Source organism: Neolamprologus multifasciatus, chromosome 3 (assembly GCF_963576455.1).
Source record: "Neolamprologus multifasciatus chromosome 3, fNeoMul1.2, whole genome shotgun sequence".
Classification (NCBI taxonomy): Eukaryota; Metazoa; Chordata; class Actinopteri; order Cichliformes; family Cichlidae; genus Neolamprologus; species Neolamprologus multifasciatus.
Window position 1 is genome coordinate 46,914,002 of NC_140441.1, and position 17,641 is coordinate 46,931,642.

The 17,641-nt window shown below is 40.7% G+C and overlaps 1 protein-coding gene across 2 annotated transcripts; it reads left to right on the top strand.

Annotated features, from left to right (window-relative positions):
- Positions 1–3,135: 3,135 nt before the first annotated feature.
- Positions 3,136–16,923, top strand: LOC146523693 (actin-associated protein FAM107A). 2 transcript variants are annotated; one of them, XM_085155526.1, is made up of 4 exons: positions 3,136–3,260; positions 8,166–8,268; positions 15,206–15,347; positions 15,826–16,923. In XM_085155526.1, exons 2-4 carry the CDS (start codon positions 8,210–8,212, stop codon positions 15,943–15,945), a joined length of 321 nt encoding a protein of 106 aa, XP_085011652.1. In that variant the 5' UTR covers positions 3,136–3,260; positions 8,166–8,209; the 3' UTR covers positions 15,946–16,923. The 2 variants fall into 2 exon arrangements, with proteins under 2 accessions (XP_085011652.1, XP_085011653.1); XM_085155527.1 differs by lacking the exon at positions 3,136–3,260 and having other exon boundaries at positions 6,240–8,268.
- The last annotated feature ends 718 nt before the right edge of the window (positions 16,924–17,641 follow it).

Here is a 17,641-nt window from a genome sequence, read left to right on the forward strand (position 1 = left end):
CGGGAGACAGAAGGTGGAGGATGTTTGGTCATTTGTTCTGACACAAGCTGTTGGGGAATTAATATATTTTTAACCAATTTATGAAAGAGTTTCCAAAACCAAATTTGTGTAAAGTTGCAAGTAAAAATTTCCACTTAACTCTGTAAAACACTTTTTCTGAGCAAAATACTTTTCTATGATTTATCTTGCTAATGTATTTTTCAGTATAAAGGTTGATCCTGTCATTCAGTTTTGTTTGCTTTCTCTTTCCAAGAGAAAAATATATATACTTGGACATGACTCATCCTGTCTCAGAGTGACGCTGAAAAACTAGTTCATGCATTTATTACTTCCAGGCTGGACTACTGCAATTCATTATTATCAGGATGTCCAAAAAACTCACTGAAAAGCCTTCAGCTAATCCAAAATGCTGCAGCAAGAGTACTGACAGGGACTAGAAAGAGAGAGCATATTTCTCCTGTTTTGGCTTCCCTTCATTGGCTTCCTGTTAAATCCAGAATTCAAAATCCTGCTCCTCACATACAAGGTCTTAAATAATCAGGCCCCATCTTATCTTAATGACCTTGTAGTACCATATTACCCTATTAGAGCACTTCGCTCCCACTCTGCAGGCCTACTTGTTGTTCCTAGAGTATTTAAAAGTAGAATGGGAGGGAGAGCCTTCAGTTTTCAGGCCCCTCTTCTGTGGAACCAGCTTCCAGTTTGGATTCAGGAGACAGACACTATCTCTACTTTTAAGATTAGGCTTAAAACTTTCCTTTTTGCTAAAGCATATAGTTAGGGCTGGACCAGGTGACCCTGAATCCTCCCTTAGTTATGCTGCAATAGATGTAGGCTGCCGGGGGATTCCCATGATGCATTGAGTTTTTCCTTTCCAGTCACCTTTCTCGCTCACTATGTATTAACAGACCTCTCTGTATTGAATTATATCTGTTATTAACCTCTGTCTCTCTTCCACAGCATGTCTTTATCCTGTCTTCCTTCTCTCACCCCAACCAATCACAGCAGATGGCCCCGCCCCTCCCTGAGCCTGGTTCTGCCGGAGGTTTCTTCCTGTTAAAAGGGAGTTTTTCCTTCCCACTGTCGCCAAAGTGCTTGCTCATAGGGGGTCATATGATTGTTGGGTTTTTCTCTGTATCTATGAAGCGCCTTGAGGCGACTTTTGTTGTGATTTGGCGCTATATAAATAAAATTGAATTGAATTGAATTGAATGTCCTAAACCCGGCCCCTGTGGGTTTTTTAACAGTGCACTTTAAGAAAAGCAGGTTTCATCTGTCTGGAGGGGTCAACATCTTTGCATACGTAGATTGATTTAATATATAAATCGCTATAAAATACCTCACTACAAAGAGCCACAAGGTGAGCCTCTCTAAATTAAATTAAATGGGCTTAGAAGAAAATCATCTATTTCATGGTAAGTCCCTCTCTCTAAAAAGGATTGATCCAATCCACTCCAAAGCCACAAAAATCCTTATTTTTGCACAGATTTGACCTTTTAAATGCATGTGGTCTAAACTTTTGATCAGGACTGTACTGTAACACTGTTGCACAATCTTTGCACGCAGCAACATATTTTCAAGAGTCCCCCAATGATGTCTTGAGTACTTTGTCATAAGTTGAAAAATGCAACAGCACTGTTTTCACAAACGCAGTTCGACTTCTCAAACACTTTCTGACCAAGAGGCACTGAACAATGAGGGCCACATTTAAGGCTCTCAAGTAACACTAGTCTCAGTGTCACTGCCTGTCAGCTCCACACTATGGCTGATGTCCTCAAACAACAAGCTCTCAGGAAGGAACAATGCAGCAAAGGTAGGGCTAAATCCAGCATCCTTTCCCTTTTACTTTGGCTGCTGTATATAAACTACGTAGAGCTGCATGGAGCCGGCACTATGTCCCACTGTCACATCATACATGACATTTTTTTCATTTTAACAGCTTCTTAGACACGCCTGGTAGAATACCTAGATGCAGATCTGCACATTTCAAATTTCTGACTTTATATCATCTGTTATATTTTATCTGTATCATATTGAATATCTTTCTGTGTCCGAATGTGTAATTGTTATTCTGTTTTATAGAAAACTAATGACACATAACAGCAACATCAGTGCAAATTACAAAATGTAAATTCTTTTCTGCATTTTTCTTCATGATCTGGCATCGTTACGCAAGAAGCATTTCTTTACTTTCTACATTTTGTAGTTTTGTAAGTGAGATAGATGATCATTTTTACATTTAATCTCTGTCAGGTAACCATTTCTTATCTGCACTGGGGTGAAGCATTTACATATACACCTACTCAGTGACAACATCAATTATGCATTTCTACTTTAGCTATCAGTTTCCACACTACTGTTTCTCTTTCTGCTATGGACTCACATTTCAAGTCTCGCTTTTCATGATACTGAATCAGTCATCCCCATTCCCCGTGCCCTATAAGTTGCTATTTGGTATGCAACAGCAGCTGTGACTTCAGTCTAGGTTCACGCGTACTACTCTTTATCGTGATTTGCATGCACCAAAAATCACCTAAACTGCCCTTCTGTTTCTCATCTCTGCTGTAACATGTACCCAACACATACGACTCATGTGCTTACCCTGTCAAATCTGAAAAAGAGACAAAATAAAATGTACCAAAATAAAGCTTTCATTTCAAACATGGCTGTCATAACCTCTGGTCTTTCACTTATGGGAAACCAGTGTACAAAGCAGACTGCTGCCGGCTCTGCTTTCACCCCTCTGAGATCAGTTATAGTGGGCGCTTTATACAGAAACAGCTAGCATTAGCAAGTAAATGAGCTTCAATGGTTTATTTTATATGGTTTATCATTAACAAATAAGTTTCATTTCGTTAATGTCTGAGTCTAATATGTTTTACCAGCTGCTCCACATTCATATTTTAATCCCTTGTCTACATATAGTCAGTTAACCATGTCACACACTTTAAATTAAACTGATTTTTTGTTATAAATAGTTTAACATCCTTTTTGACAAAGTCAAAGAGCACTTCGTTCTGCTTGCCTTTTTGTAAAACTCACCAGAGATATAAAAAAATGCAATAGGCGTGGTTGTTGAATCTGCATATAACAACATCATATATCCGAGATGACTAACTTAAATTTTTCATCTAAACATAATTTAGTCTTGTAATTGTCATATATATGCGTTTTTCTCTGGAAGCTCCGCCCCCTGGACAGCAGCTCAGTCCACCATTGTTTGGAAACTTTATTGTGGTCTGGAGAACTACACTTTACAGGTAAATAATAATTTAAAGCTAAAATACCAATGAGAAAGAGGGAGACCCTTTATATATAAGGAAATTTTTTTTACTAGTATGTTGGCTGGTCAGGAGCAACGTAAGGCACCAGTTAGCTAATGCTAACCAATGTCAATTGATGTGAGAATCAAATCAGAAATATTCAAATATAATGTGAGTTAAGATTATTTACATTTTTAAAGCTAAATTAACATCTACACAGACCCCAGATGTAGTGTAACAGTTATCCAAATGTTGTGTATCCTGTTTACAAGCACTAAAAATACACTAAATCAAATTAAATGCTTGCTCCATGCTAGCTGCATGTTCACCATAGACAAGACTGGGCATACTCCAGTTTGTGGGACAACAAACAGCACGCACAGCATTTAGAAAACTGCTCACTTCTTGCTGGACCTACATCTTCCACCGTTTGTACACAATGACAATGACTGACTAGTTACAGTAAACTGTCAGTGCAATAGCTGCTGCTGTTATTTGGAGTATTGAACACTTACCTTGTACCTCTGGATACTCTCCTGAGCTGAAGGATACTTTTGAGGTACTTTGGCAGCTTGGTCTTGGGCTGTGTCCCACTTTACTATTTGCTATGAGACAATTTAGTAACTTTCCTGTTGTAGCTTTTCTTGCTCGAGAGCAGCAGGTTTTCTCAGTGCTGTGTTGTATTACAGTTCAAAAAAGTGTGTCACATGGTTACAGTGTTAAGTGTAAGTCCAGTTTTGTAATTCTGCAATATTGACATATGTTTTTGTTCATTGCCTTGCTGTTTTTGAAGTGTTTAGAATTAATATCTCAGAGATATTTATTTAAACCAAACGATGTACAAAATGTATTTATCATCTGGAGATGTGAGCCTGTAGACCAACTAATATTTATCTGTAATTTGAGATTAGCAAGACAAATACATATATAATAATTATTAAAATGAAGTCATTATATTGGTTTAACATAAGATAACTAAATACACTGAACATAAAAAGGTTAAACATAAACAAACATTTAGTGTTATATTTACATGCGATAACTGTAAATGACTGAAAAACATAATAAATATCATATAAAAATCATGTTCATTTAGCATGTAAAAGTTGTGCAGCTATAAATCAGAACATTAATGTTGACTAAACAAAACTTATTGTGTGCAACTGATGTACATATTGTCTTTTCTTGTTAATCCAACAGTTTACTTTTTTAAGTGTATAGCTTTCATTTTCTGAGTGAATCCAACCTAAATTAAATATGTTCTAGTTGTTCATCGTTGTTATGTACATGCACACCAAAATATTCTGGATACTTGTAGCTGATAACTAGGTGTGAACACTGTCTTTTTGTTTGATGTGACCTTAACTTCTGTGATGAATTTAGGCTACATTTGGTAGATGTTACAAGTTAAGGCAGACTGACTTTGTACTCAGTGTTTAGCCATATAGTCATTGTTTGTGTGACTTTTCACTTGCAGTTGATCAGTTGTGTTACCTTCAGTATTGTTTGAATTGATTATTTTATACAATATTTTTATTTGAGATTATCTGTTACTAATTTTAAGTAATTAATACTGTCTAAGTCTAAATATTACTCTTATACAATATTATCGGTCACATGCTTCTGTGTTTTGTAGTTCTTTGTGTGCCTAATGTCCAGTGTAACACATGTTCATTGTAATTACAAAGTAGCTCTAACAATACAAATAGCTTTAATATATAAATATCCCAACGAAGGACACAAGGTGCCCCTCAAACAAATTAACAACTATTTTCTCTTCTTAGAGGATGTGCAGATATTAATTTATTGACCATGGGCCCACCGACTGGCCCATTTTACAAGCGCTTTCCAAACATCTGTAACGGCGTCATTAAAAAGAAGAGAAGCTGCGCTTTACAGGGATCTTTGGTGTATTATGGTAGCACACAATGTTCACAAGCTACTGCTGTCTGAAAAAAGAAAAGTCAACACATCTTAGGTTTTACCATGTGCGCTTCATACTAACGTAACTCCTCGACCAATTGGACTAGAGAGACACTTCAAATGGTTACTGAAAGACGAGAAGACAAGCTTTACGAAACTTTATGGTGCATCATTAGAAAGCACATCCAATAACGGTCCAATCACAAGTAAGACTTGATGACGCACGGAGTAGAGAGGCGGGTGTGGACAAGTGGCAACGCACCAAAAAACAGATTTATAAAACTGAGTAGGCTCAAAAACGTTTTTGTACATGTTTAGTATAGTTCACATTTAAAGTTGATGTTGTGTTGCATTTTGTTCCTGTTTCCACTTAACTATAAATCTGAAAAAACAGAGTCCGTTTTTTTTTTGTTTTTTTTTTTCGAATTTAAACTGTGGCTCCATCATAACAATACAATAATATAAAATGAGGCCAGATATTGAAAGCTGAGTTTATTCTGAAAAAAGGGGACAAACACATTCATTTATAGAATGATTTCTGGTCTTTTTCCAGCCAAAATTACCATATAAGTCCAGGTGGCTTAAATGATGCTTGGTCGATAAAGGATTGTACAACTATTGCAGTGTATACTTGTGCTTTTAGATAGATGTAGAGAGATGTACAGGCATGAATGATTTCTTGTTTCGTCTAGCCAGCATAGAGTGGGTGGGAGGGTGAGCTGGAGTGGGACAAAAAATTGGCCCGGGCATTTTGACTCAAGACCAGCCCACCACGTATTATCAGAAAAGCCATAAACCAACGCTGTTGCGACAGTGATGTACACTGCCTCGTTGGTATATATGTATGATATGTGTCCTGCAGGTTTCAGATGTGTCCTTGATCCAACACAGCTGATTTAAATGGCTAAATGACCTCCTCAACATGTCCTGAGGTTCTCCAGAGGCTTAGTAATGAACTAATCATGTGATTCAGGTGTGTTGACCCAGGGTGAGATCTAAAACCTGCAGGACACCGGCCCTCGAGGCCTGGAGTTGGACACCCCTGCCCCAACTCTAACCTGGGTGGCTGTAGCTCAGGAGGTAGAGCAGGTCACCTACTGATCGTAAGGTTGGAGGTTCGATCCCAGGCTCCTCCAGTCTGCATGCCAAGTATCCTTGGGCAAGATACTAACCCCAAGTTGCTCTCTGATGCATCCATCAGAGTATGAATGTGTGTGAGTGTAGTTAGAAAGCACTCAGTATCGAGGTAGTGCTTGTGAGAATGGGTGTGACTGGGTGAATGTGGCGTGTTGTATAGAGCGCTTTGAGTACTCTGGGAGAGTAGAAAAGCGCTATATAAGAATCAGTCCATTTACCTGATGCTGGCGATGGGATAGGGTTTAAAGGGTTAACAATGAATGTCAAGGTCAAAAATTTTAAAAATTGTGGTTAATAGAAAGATCAGATTTTCAAATTTGGTGTGACCTTGACCCATTTTTCAACTAAATTAAATAATCTTGAGCTGTTAGTGTCTACCATCAAACAAAACGTGAAAATGATATCTTGAAAACTGAACACTAGACTGCTAAAAAAAACAGATAAACAGAACTGATTACATACTTCCTCCCTTTGTGGGAGGAAATGATAATCCTTAAAACTGCACTACCACAACAAACTTTAATGAACCTACTAGTTAAATTGTGCAGAACTCTGAATGCACTTTCATCAGTTAACATAGAACATAATCTGAATTTGAAGAGTTCATGTAAATCTACATTCTTCAAAGAAACCACTAAACAAGAATGAAATTCTTTTACTCGATTTAACAATTTGTGATTAAAAAATCAAAACATTTTAGCAGTTTATGGTGTTACTGCAAAATGCAATTTTAATATTTACATGATATGGGCCACGTTCTTAATTTTGTTGATCGTTTTCAGCAATGGTCAGATGATCTGATTGGTAACAATTGCTCCTTTCCCTTCATAAAGTATATTCCCAATATATCCCACGCTTAAGGGGGTAATAAAGAAAGCTCCTTTCCTTACAATTTAGAGAAATGAAACAACTTCTGTTACGGCCCCCGTGCAGATACTTCTGAACTTCTTCTTCGATCTGAGGAACCTTCCTCAGCAAAATGGACCTCAGATCCTGAGGTCTAGGCCTTTACAACAATGATTGATTTCAGACAATCCTTAGTTAATCTTTGTATTTCTTATTTTCAGTTTAGTTTGAATTCATGGACAGTGTACATATGCTGCTTATTTGAAATAAATACTGCTTTATAGCAGAGCAACTCTTCTGGTCTGTGGTCCTGATTATTTTTGGATGTGAAGAATCAGATGTTTGCTCAGCCACTACAAAACTACATTATCAGAATAACTTAACTGACCACTACGACAAACTTGATGCAGTGAGAGAACAGCTGGAGTGTATGGTTTAGTGTTACTTCCAGATGAAAGAAAACAAGTCACACTGGAAAGTCACAAATATCACCTTCTAATATTTAGGAGGATGAGATATTTAGCTTCATGCACTTGCATTCATTCGAGGTAAAACTTCCTTTCACATTTGGTGTGAGAAGTGTTGAGGTAAGGCACTAGGATACAACATACATACATTTGTATTTGCACAGAAAATTGTGGAACCTTTAAATACAAACAAACATGCAGATTGTTTTAGAGTGAGTCTAATTTTTAAATTCACAATTGATTTACTATAAATGAGCTTCCAATAAGCATGAAATATTTTAAGGGTTAAGAAAAGCTGAGGAATACTTAAAAAGACCTTGCTTCACCACACATTATTAATAAACTGTAAACATACTGCAGACACAGCCACTTGGGTAACAGTAAGTGAAATGGACAGTAACACTAGAATGCTTTTACTCTGTTTGCGTGTGCAGAGCGAGTTTAGATATTTTCATCTGTCTTTCCTTTGAGCTACTCATTTGACATTTTTTCTTTTGTTTTGTTTTTTTAATTATCATTTCTGTGTCAGATAATGGAGTCAAATCTGGCGTCTGTGTAGAGCACTCAAAACCCATGAAGGCTTCCAGGGCTCACGATGCACTCCACAAGGAACTGCTCCTGGCACATAAGAAGTAGGTACCATATGAAAACAAAATATTTTCTAACATTTGAATGGATTCTAATGCGGTCTGTTCATCATTTTCTATCACACACAAATGTGACTTGTAGTCTAAATTACTGCGAGTGGTCAGTAAGACTAGAAAAGTGCTACACCACACTATAGGTGGGAGTACATTACATTGCAAGTCTTCTCCTGTTCTTCAGGTGCTTCACCTTCAAGCTTTGTCTGTACAGTCTCTGTTGTTTGTTGTCAATTTTGAGCCAACTTTGTAACAAATGTGGGCTCGTTCATAGCTTTGAATGCTTTTTGGAAGCACCAAGTAAAAGTTAATTCTCCAGAGAGAGGGGTTTTGTATGTTGTCAACACATGTAAGTTACTTATTTTAGATTCTCGACTTAGTGAGTCCCACTATTGTTGATTTAAATGGGGCGACCGTTTTCCCAGCAGGTTTCAGAGATTGTGTTCTGGGTAACTGTACGTGTTTGTTGTCTTAGTTTGTCTTAGTGTTGTCTTAGTAAGGGTTTATTGCTGGTTAAAGGTGGTCACAAGAAAATGCCAGCTGTAGAACCCTGGTCTTCTGAGCAGGAACCTAATGAAGTTCACATTTGCATTAATTTTTGTTAGCTTTTGCTATTTTTATCTGTTGTCACATAAACCCCAGTGATCCTGTTTTATTTGCAGCCATACAAGGTTATCTTGGTTTCGTCAAGCAAAAAAATGTTTTCCAGAACAGAGCAGGCTCTTTTATAGGGCAGCTGTGGCTAAAACTGTAGCTTGCCTCCACCAGTGTGTGAATGTGTGTGTGAATGGGTGGATGACTGGGTGTGTAAAGTGCTTTGGGGTCCCTAGGGGGGACTAGTAAAAGCGCTATACAAATACAGGCCATTTACCATTACCATAGATGGACAATGATACATCTATCTCAATAGTGTTCTTGACCTGGCAAGTTGTTGTGATGAAGTTTGTCTTAATCAAGAAAGAATTCATCCACCTTTTGTTTCGTGTAGTCTTTTGACAGTTTAAGGGGTTAGTTGGCCACTGCAATAATTCTAGTGTCAGATTTTTCATTTGAAAAATTTTCTGACACTCTGCGGACACCTTCGATCTATTTAGTGTAAAGTCTTAGAGCACTGGATTTGGGTTGAAACCCACAGTGGGTAAGGAGCTTTCTTGTCTTGACCAAGGACCAAGATGGCGGCGCGTGAACAACACGAGGCTCAGTGTCTCTCCAGAATCTGCTATTTAGCAGTTTTTTTTATCTACTTTTAACCGGATTATTCAGAATTAATTAATAACCCAGAATTGCTGTGTGTTGCTGACCTACAGCAGACAAGAGCTTCTGGACATCTGGACTCATAACTCCAACAGCTTTATCTCAGATCTCCGACTCATCCCAGAGATCTCCAGAACACCGGAGGCTGCCCACTCTCCCCGGCTGGGCGGAAGTGCACGCAGACGGCGCCGAGAACGTAAAGAAAGGCGAGGTAGGCGCGGAGGGCTACAGGCTACAGGCTACAGGCTAAGCTAAAGCTAACACCACACCGGCTGCCTTTACCCAGTATTTTCCTTGCCAATGTCCGTTCTCTGGCAAACAAAATGGATGAGATACGGCTGTCCATCACTAACAACAGACGGATTATGGACAAAACATGGTTGAACAACAGCTATTGAGTTAGCAGGACGCTACACACACTGAGCTGTCAGGCAAGCAGATGACTCCGGCAAGAACAGAGGTGGAAGTTTGTGCATTTATATTAACAATGCTTGGTGCATGAACTCCACTACTACTGAGAGTCACTGCTCACCTAATGCGGAGTTTTTAATGGTCAAATGCAGACGTTCACCCCAGAGAACTCACTTCTATCATACTCACTGCAGTGTATATCCCCCCTGATGCTAATGCTAGGTTGGCCATGAAAGAACTTTCTGCAGCCATTAACAAACACCAGAATAAACACCCCGAGGCTGCTTTTATTGTTGCTGGCGACTTCAACCACAACAACTTAAAGACAGTCCTCCCCAGATTCCACCAACATATCTCCTGCCACACCAGAGGAGACAAGACTTTAGACCATGTGTATTCCAACCTGGCTGGAGCCTACAAAGCCACACCCCTCCCCCACATTGGACAATCGGACCATCTCTCCCTGTTCCTCACACCTCGGTATTCACCACTCATCCAACGTGTGAAACCTGCTGTGAGGACAATTAAAGTGTGGCCAGAGGGGACAGACGCAGTGCTCCAGGACAGATTTAAAAACACAGACTGGAATATGTTCACCCACACAGACCTGGACCAGTACGCCTCATCTGTACTGGAGTACATCTCCAAAACCACAGACAGTGTCACCACCCAGAAACGGATCACCATGTACCCCAACCAGAAGCCTTGGATGAACCGGGATGTTCGTCTCCTCCTGAAGGCCCGCAACACTGCCTTTAGGTCAGGAGATGCACACGCCTACAGTACAGCCAGGGCTAATCTAAAGAAGGGCATCAAAAAAGCCAAACACCATTACAAAAAGAAGGTAGAAGGACACTTCTCCAACTCCAACCCCCGACGCATGTGGCAAGGACTCCAGACCATTACAGACTACAGGACCACCAAACCCTCCCCCGCATCCTCTGATGTCTCCTTCCTCAACAAGATCAACAACTTTTATGCTCGTTTTGAGCGAGGGAACCCCACAATCACAACCAAAGCAGACATGCCGCCAGACCACCAACCTCTGACTCTCTCCCCCACCGATGTAGGAGCGGTGCTGAGCAGGATCAATGTCCAAAAGGCTGCAGGTCCTGATGGCATCCCCAGGCGTGTTCTCAGAGCGTGTTCTGGGGAGCTTGCAGGAGTGCTGGCAGACATATTCAACCTGTCCTTGGCCCACGCTGCGGTACCGGCCTGCTTCAAACCCACCTCCTTCATCCTGATACCCAACTCCAACCCATCTAGCCTCAATGACTACGCCTAGTAGCACTCACCCCCATCATCACAAAGTGCTTAGAGCAGCTGGTCCTAGCACACTTCAAATCCTGTCTCCCCCCACCCTGGACCCCCACCAATTTGCATACCGCCAGAACAGGAGCACAGAGGATGCAGTCTCCATCGCACTGTACTCTGTCCTCTCACACCTGGACAACAACAACACATACGCCAGAATGCTGTTTATAGACTTCAGTTCAGCATTCAATACAATCCACCCCTCACAACTCATTAGGAAACTGACAGACCTGGGCATCAGTTCCCTCATCTGCAAATGGTTACTGGACTTCCTGACCAACCGCCCCCAACATGTCCGACTGGATAACCACTGCTCATCTACAATCACAATGAACACCGGTGTACCACAAGGCTGTGTGATGAGCCCTTTCCTCTAGTCCCTCTTCACCCATGACTGCCGATGGTTCTAACACCATCATTAAGTTTGCAGATGACACCACGGTGATTGGCCTCATCAGTGACAACGATGAGGCCGCCTACAGGGAGGAGGTGGATCGTCTGGCTGAGTGGTGCGACACAAACAACCTGCTGCTTAACATTGAGAAGACCAAGGAGCTCATTGTGGATTACAGGAGGAATGCTGACCCACATCCACCCATCTACATTAAGGGGACGGCTGTGGAGCGTGTGAGCAGCTTCAAGTTCCTGGGAGTCCACATTTCCGAGGATCTCATCTGGACGACCAACTGCTCCAAGCTGGTCAAGAAGGCTCACCAGCGCCTCTTCTTCTTGAGGACTCTGAGGAAGAACCACCTGTCCTCAGACATCCTGGTGAACTTCTATCGCTGCACCATTGAGAGCATCCTGACCAACTGTATAACAGTCTGGTACGGGAACTGCTCTGCCTCGGACCGGAAGCCGTTGCAGAGGGTCGTGAAAACTGCCCAGCGCATCGCCGGAGCACCACTTCCTGCCATAAAGGACATCTACAGGAAGCGGTGTCTGAAAAGGGCTGGGAAAATCATCAAAGACCCCAGTCACCCATCACATAGACTCTTCACCCTCCTTCCCTCTGGGAGGCGCTACAGGAGCCTCCGGACTAAGACCACCAGGTACCAGAGCAGCTTCTTCCCCACAGCTGTCAGACTCCTGAACTCTGCCTCCTGACATCTGACCCACGTTAAACTCGTGGACATACACACACCCACAACGGACAACTGTACCCTCAAACACACAATAATATGGTAAATGGTAAATGGACTGGTTCTTATATAGCGCTTTTCTACTCTTCTGAGCACTCAAAGCACTCTACACAACTTGTGCATTCACCCATTCACACCCATTCGCACAAGCACATTTCTCTAGGTGCTTTCTAGATAACATTCACACACATTCATACTCCGATGGATGCATTGGAGAGCAATTTGGGGTTAGTATCTTGCCCAAGGATATTTGGCATGCAGATTAGGGGAAGCCAGGAATCGAACCACCAACCTTCCGATCAGTAGATGACCTGCTCTACCACCTGAGCTACAGCCACCCCAAATAATAACATGGACTGAACCACCACTCACAACCACTAGCACTTTATAGCCTCTGTAGAAACTATCCACATATCTCACTTATCTTAACTGCACTACTGTATAGTTCTGTGTAAATAATCATTCTGTACATACGATAATTTTTAATTCTACAACTGTTTATAACCTGCATAGTTCACATTTCTGTATAGCTGTATATCTCATATTTCTGCATATTTTTTTATTTCATATTCTGTATAGTTTTTCATATTTATATCCTGTTCATAGCCTGTACATAGCTTGTACTCACTACAGCCTGTACATACTTATAGTTATAGCATATTCATAACATACCTTCATACCGGTCAAAGGAGCTTGCAAAGAAAAGCGTCTGGACTTCTTTAAGTTGCTTGAAGACGTTTCACCTTCATCCGAGAAGCTTCTTCAGTTCTAAGGTCAAATGGTGGAGAGTCCCAGATTTAAACCTAGTGGGAGTTTCCCCCCACAGAGGGACAAAAGGACCTCCTGATGATCCTCTAATCGCCTGAGCCAAGGTGTGAAACTGGGTGTGGGTCCCAATCAGCCAGAGTTTCGGGTGAGTTCATTGTGAAACCTGGCCCCACCCTATCATGCGAATTCCTGAGGTCAGATGGCCCAGGGTGTGAGTGGGCGTTAAGGCGTCTGGGGAGGGAACTCAAAACTGGATTATAGATGGCAGACAGTTGGTGTCGTAAACCACCGCCTCTGTTCAAAGATGGTCGCTCACAGTGGACATAGATGGCTTCTTTCACTCCTCTTTCAAACCATCTGTCCTCTCTGTCCAAAATGTGAACATTGGCATCCTCGAAAGAGTGACCTTTGACCTTTAGATGCAGATGGACTGCTGAGTCTTGTCCCGTGGAGGTGGCTCTTCTGTGTTGTGCCATGCGCTTGTGAAGTGGCTGTTTGGTCTCCAATGTAGAGGTCTGGGCATTCCTCGCTGCACTGAACAGCAAACACCACATTGTCTGTGTTTTGGAGTTTTGTCTTTCGGGGGAACCAGTTTGTGTCTGAGTGTGTTGCTGGGTCTGAAATGCACCGGGATGTCATGCTTGGAGAAAACCCTCCTAAGTTTCTCTGATACACCGGCTACATAGGGGATGACAATGTTGTTGCGTCTGTCCTTCTTATCCTCCCTCGCTGGTGTCTGATCTTCTTTTCTGTGCCTCTTTGCTGACTTTATGAACGCCCAATTAGGATAGCCGCACGTTTTGAGTGCTCAGCACTCAAAACGTGCAAGAGTACTGACAGGGACTAGAAAGAGAGAGCATATTTCTCCTGTTTTGGCTTCCCTTCATTGGCTTCCTGTTAAATCCAGAATTGAATTCAAAATCCTGCTCCTCACATACAATGTCTTAAATAATCAGGCCCCATCTTATCTTAATGACCTTGTAGTACCATATCACCCTATTAGAGCACTTCGCTCCCGCTCTGCAGGCCTACTTGTTGTTCCTAGAGTATTTAAAAGTAGAATGGGAGGCAGAGCCTTCAGTTTTCAGGCCCCTCTTCTGTGGAACCAGCTTCCAGTTTGGATTCAGGAGACAGACACTATCTCTACTTTCAAGATTAGGCTTCAAACTTTCCTTTTTGCTAAAGCATATAGTTAGGGCTGGACCAGGTGACCCTGAATCCTCCCTTAGTTATGCTGCAATAGATGTAGGCTGCCGGGGGATTCCCATGATGCATTGAGTTTTTCCTTTCCAGTCACCTTTCTCACTCACTATGTATTAACAGACCTCTCTGTATTGAATCATATCTGTTATTAATCTCTGTCTCTCTTCCACAGCATGTCTTTTATCCTGTCTTCCTTCTCTCACCCCAACCAATCACAGCAGATGGCCCCGCCCCTCCCTGAGCCTGGTTCTGCCGGAGGTTTCTTCCTGTTAAAAGGGAGTTTTTCCTTCCTGCTGTCGCCAAAGTGCTGCTCATAGGGGGTCATATGATTGTTGGGTTTTTCTCTGTATCTATGAAGCGCCTTGAGGCGGCTTTTGTTGTGATTTGGCTCTATATAAATAAAATTGAATTGAATTGAAATTGAATGGGGGGTCCTCCTCATTGTGGGTCCTTGTAACCAAGCATTTCAGTGGTTTTAGATAAGTTATTTGGTTTCAGTGATGGTTGCAGTAGAGATTGTCTGTGCTGCTTATACATCTTCTAGTAGTTGGTACTAAACATAGTCTTGGTAAATCAGTCAGTAGGGTCTGATTTTACCAGTAGGCCTTTACCTGACATCCTGGCTCCCCCTTGCTGTAGCCTTCGAGTTTTACCTCATCAATCTTCAGTTGTGATAACAGTTGCTTCTTTGTTAGTCTAGATTTTAGGTGTTGAAGATTCCCTAGGTCCCACCTCCTCTTGATGTAACACCTTCTGCTGGTAGGTGTGGTAGCATTTCAACAGCCCCGTATTCCCATCTTAACTGCAGTTTTTCTCTGCTTCCTTTATGGATAAAGGGGTTTGGCTCTGAGCAGCAGATCAGAACTTCAGCAGGTGCTTGAGAGGAGGAAAAGGGAACAGAGTTACCAGGATGAGGATCAACATGGTAGGACTCCTCTGGAGAAAGTCCTACTCAGACGTCAGCAGAAACAGCATGAGGTAGTAAACTTAAAGTGTTGCACAAGGTTTAGCTACTTTTAGTAAGTTCCTTCATTTAATCGGATCATCCATTATAAACAGTGTCCAGTAGGGTTCAAGACCATTTCCTCCAAGACTACTGTAGGGTATCTATCTTACAATATAAACCACCCTGAGGTTACTGCTGTTGTGATTTGGTACTATACAAATAAAACTGAACATAATTGTACTAAGGAAGGACTGTAGATAAAATGAGTGGATTTCAGATATCATGAAGAACATTATTAACACAAAACGCAAATGGACTGAACTCAGTTAAAGCACTTCTTACTAGAAGCCTCAATGCGTTTAACATTTCCATACATTCACGCAGAATGTATTTCATAAACAATAAACATATTATGTCATAAAAATGACCTTTTTATGACATGAAAAAGTTACTTTTTCTCTGTCATTTATTTTCAATAATACGCTTTATGTGCTTCTCTTTGTCTCTTAGAGAGAGAAAAAACAAGATGAGGAGGTACGAGAGGAATCCCAGCTGATGGAGTTTGTTAGAGTCCGACAGAACTTAAGAAAGATCCACGCCGTGGTCCAGGACAAGAATGCAAACTCGTGAACTGTTATTGAAAAATATGAAAAGATCTATTGTTTCATTTCACTTTATTCAATGTCTGATGTCCTTTACATGTAAAAACATTGGTTGTTGAAATACAGAAAGGAAAAAAAAAATTTTAATACAAAATTGTTACACATTTTTGTTACATGTGCTATATTATAGACTTTTTAAAAAGAAGATATTCATAAATGTAAATAGGAACTGTGCTGTTTAGTTATATTGAAGTCTTGTTATAAATTACTGTGACTTTTATGTTTTAATAAAACCAGAAATCTCTGCAAACAGTTGCACATAAAATCCTGAACACTGCAGGACAATTTGCATGTTTTGTTGTGAAGTGGAAAAAAATACAAATCAAAATGTAAAATTCACAAAATTTGGCCAATAACTCTTGTTAGTGATGGAACGGACTGTGCTGAGGCTTCGGGGTATGTGTCGAGAAATCCAGTATTAGGAATAAAATGATTAAATAAAGCTGTTTTATACACATTGCTATGTGCTCATTAAAGAGTGAATTGAATTATCGTGATTGTGCAGAGGGTTTTGCAACATGCTTACACATTATACCGTTTAAAAGTCAGGATGATATTTCTGGGCCAAGGGATCAGGGTTCAGAATATCCTGAACTTAGATAATAAATATTAATAATAAATAGAATCAGTAGGGTAATATTAATCAAGGCTAGGCAGGGAGGTGTTTTCTGTTTTATTCCAGGAAAAGAGCAGATACGAGACAAGGCCAGATGTGAACAGAGAGAGGATTCGCAGGGAGACGGCAGGACCGCCACTTTGCTTCCCAGAAGAAGACAGTCATAACAAAACTTGTTTGTTCTTGTTTTATAAAACCGTACAGCCCGCTCTGATGGTCATCCTCTGTGTGAGACGGCTGATTTCACTCTGAGGTCCAGCGCTGTAAACTTGTAATTTCAAGTGCTGAAGCAAATTAAATCTTTTAAACGACAGACGTTCTCCTGTACTTCCTTAAGAAAACAAACATGTCACCAGAAAGTCTTTTATGAAGATTCTTCGTCATGAGGCTTGCTTCATTAGGGTGAGTGATGTCACTGATGACATCTGAAGCCTTGCTGGTTCAGAAAGTGGTTGGAGTGTTTGTGTAATTGATGATCATATATTAAGTAGATTGGATCCATGCAAAATGTTCATGTTAGTGTTCAAACTTGTTTTCATGGAAAAATAAGTGTCTCCCCCTATATGGCAACACTTTGACCTGATTTCTCCTAATTAAATATTACACATAATGTGCAATGTGTTACTGCGACTACAATATTCACAAGTCTGATTTTTTTCGTCATTCTAAGGTGAAGTATTTGTTGTGTGCCAAGCACCAGACCTATGGGTATCATCTAGAAAGAGGTGCATTAATCCAAGCTGGCTGTGGGATACTCGTCCACTCTGTGGGAGCCAGGGATTGAACCACCAACCTCCTATCAGCAGCTGCCCTGCCCTACCTCCTGAGCTACAGCCACATCATTAAATATTTTTTTTAAAGTGTCATTAATTAATAAAAATGTAAAATCATTGAAGCATATAATAAATAATAAACACTTTAATGGAATAGTAATAACTGATATAGTTCATTATTTCAATTTTAATTTGTAATTAATTAATTACACATTTAATTATGTATTTATTTTGGCATTTGTGGACCTCAAAGCCCAAGCACAAAATAGAATTAA

Coding starts and splice junctions, on each gene's coding strand:
- LOC146523693 (XM_085155526.1), top strand. CDS start 8,210: ATGAAGGCTTCCAGGGCTCACGATGCACTCCACAAGGAACTGCTCCTG. Junction 8,269..15,205: donor CTGCTCCTGGCACATAAGAA/GTAGGTACCATA, acceptor TTATGGATAAAG/GGGTTTGGCTCTGAGCAGCA. Junction 15,348..15,825: donor GTCAGCAGAAACAGCATGAG/GTAGTAAACTTA, acceptor TTTGTCTCTTAG/AGAGAGAAAAAACAAGATGA.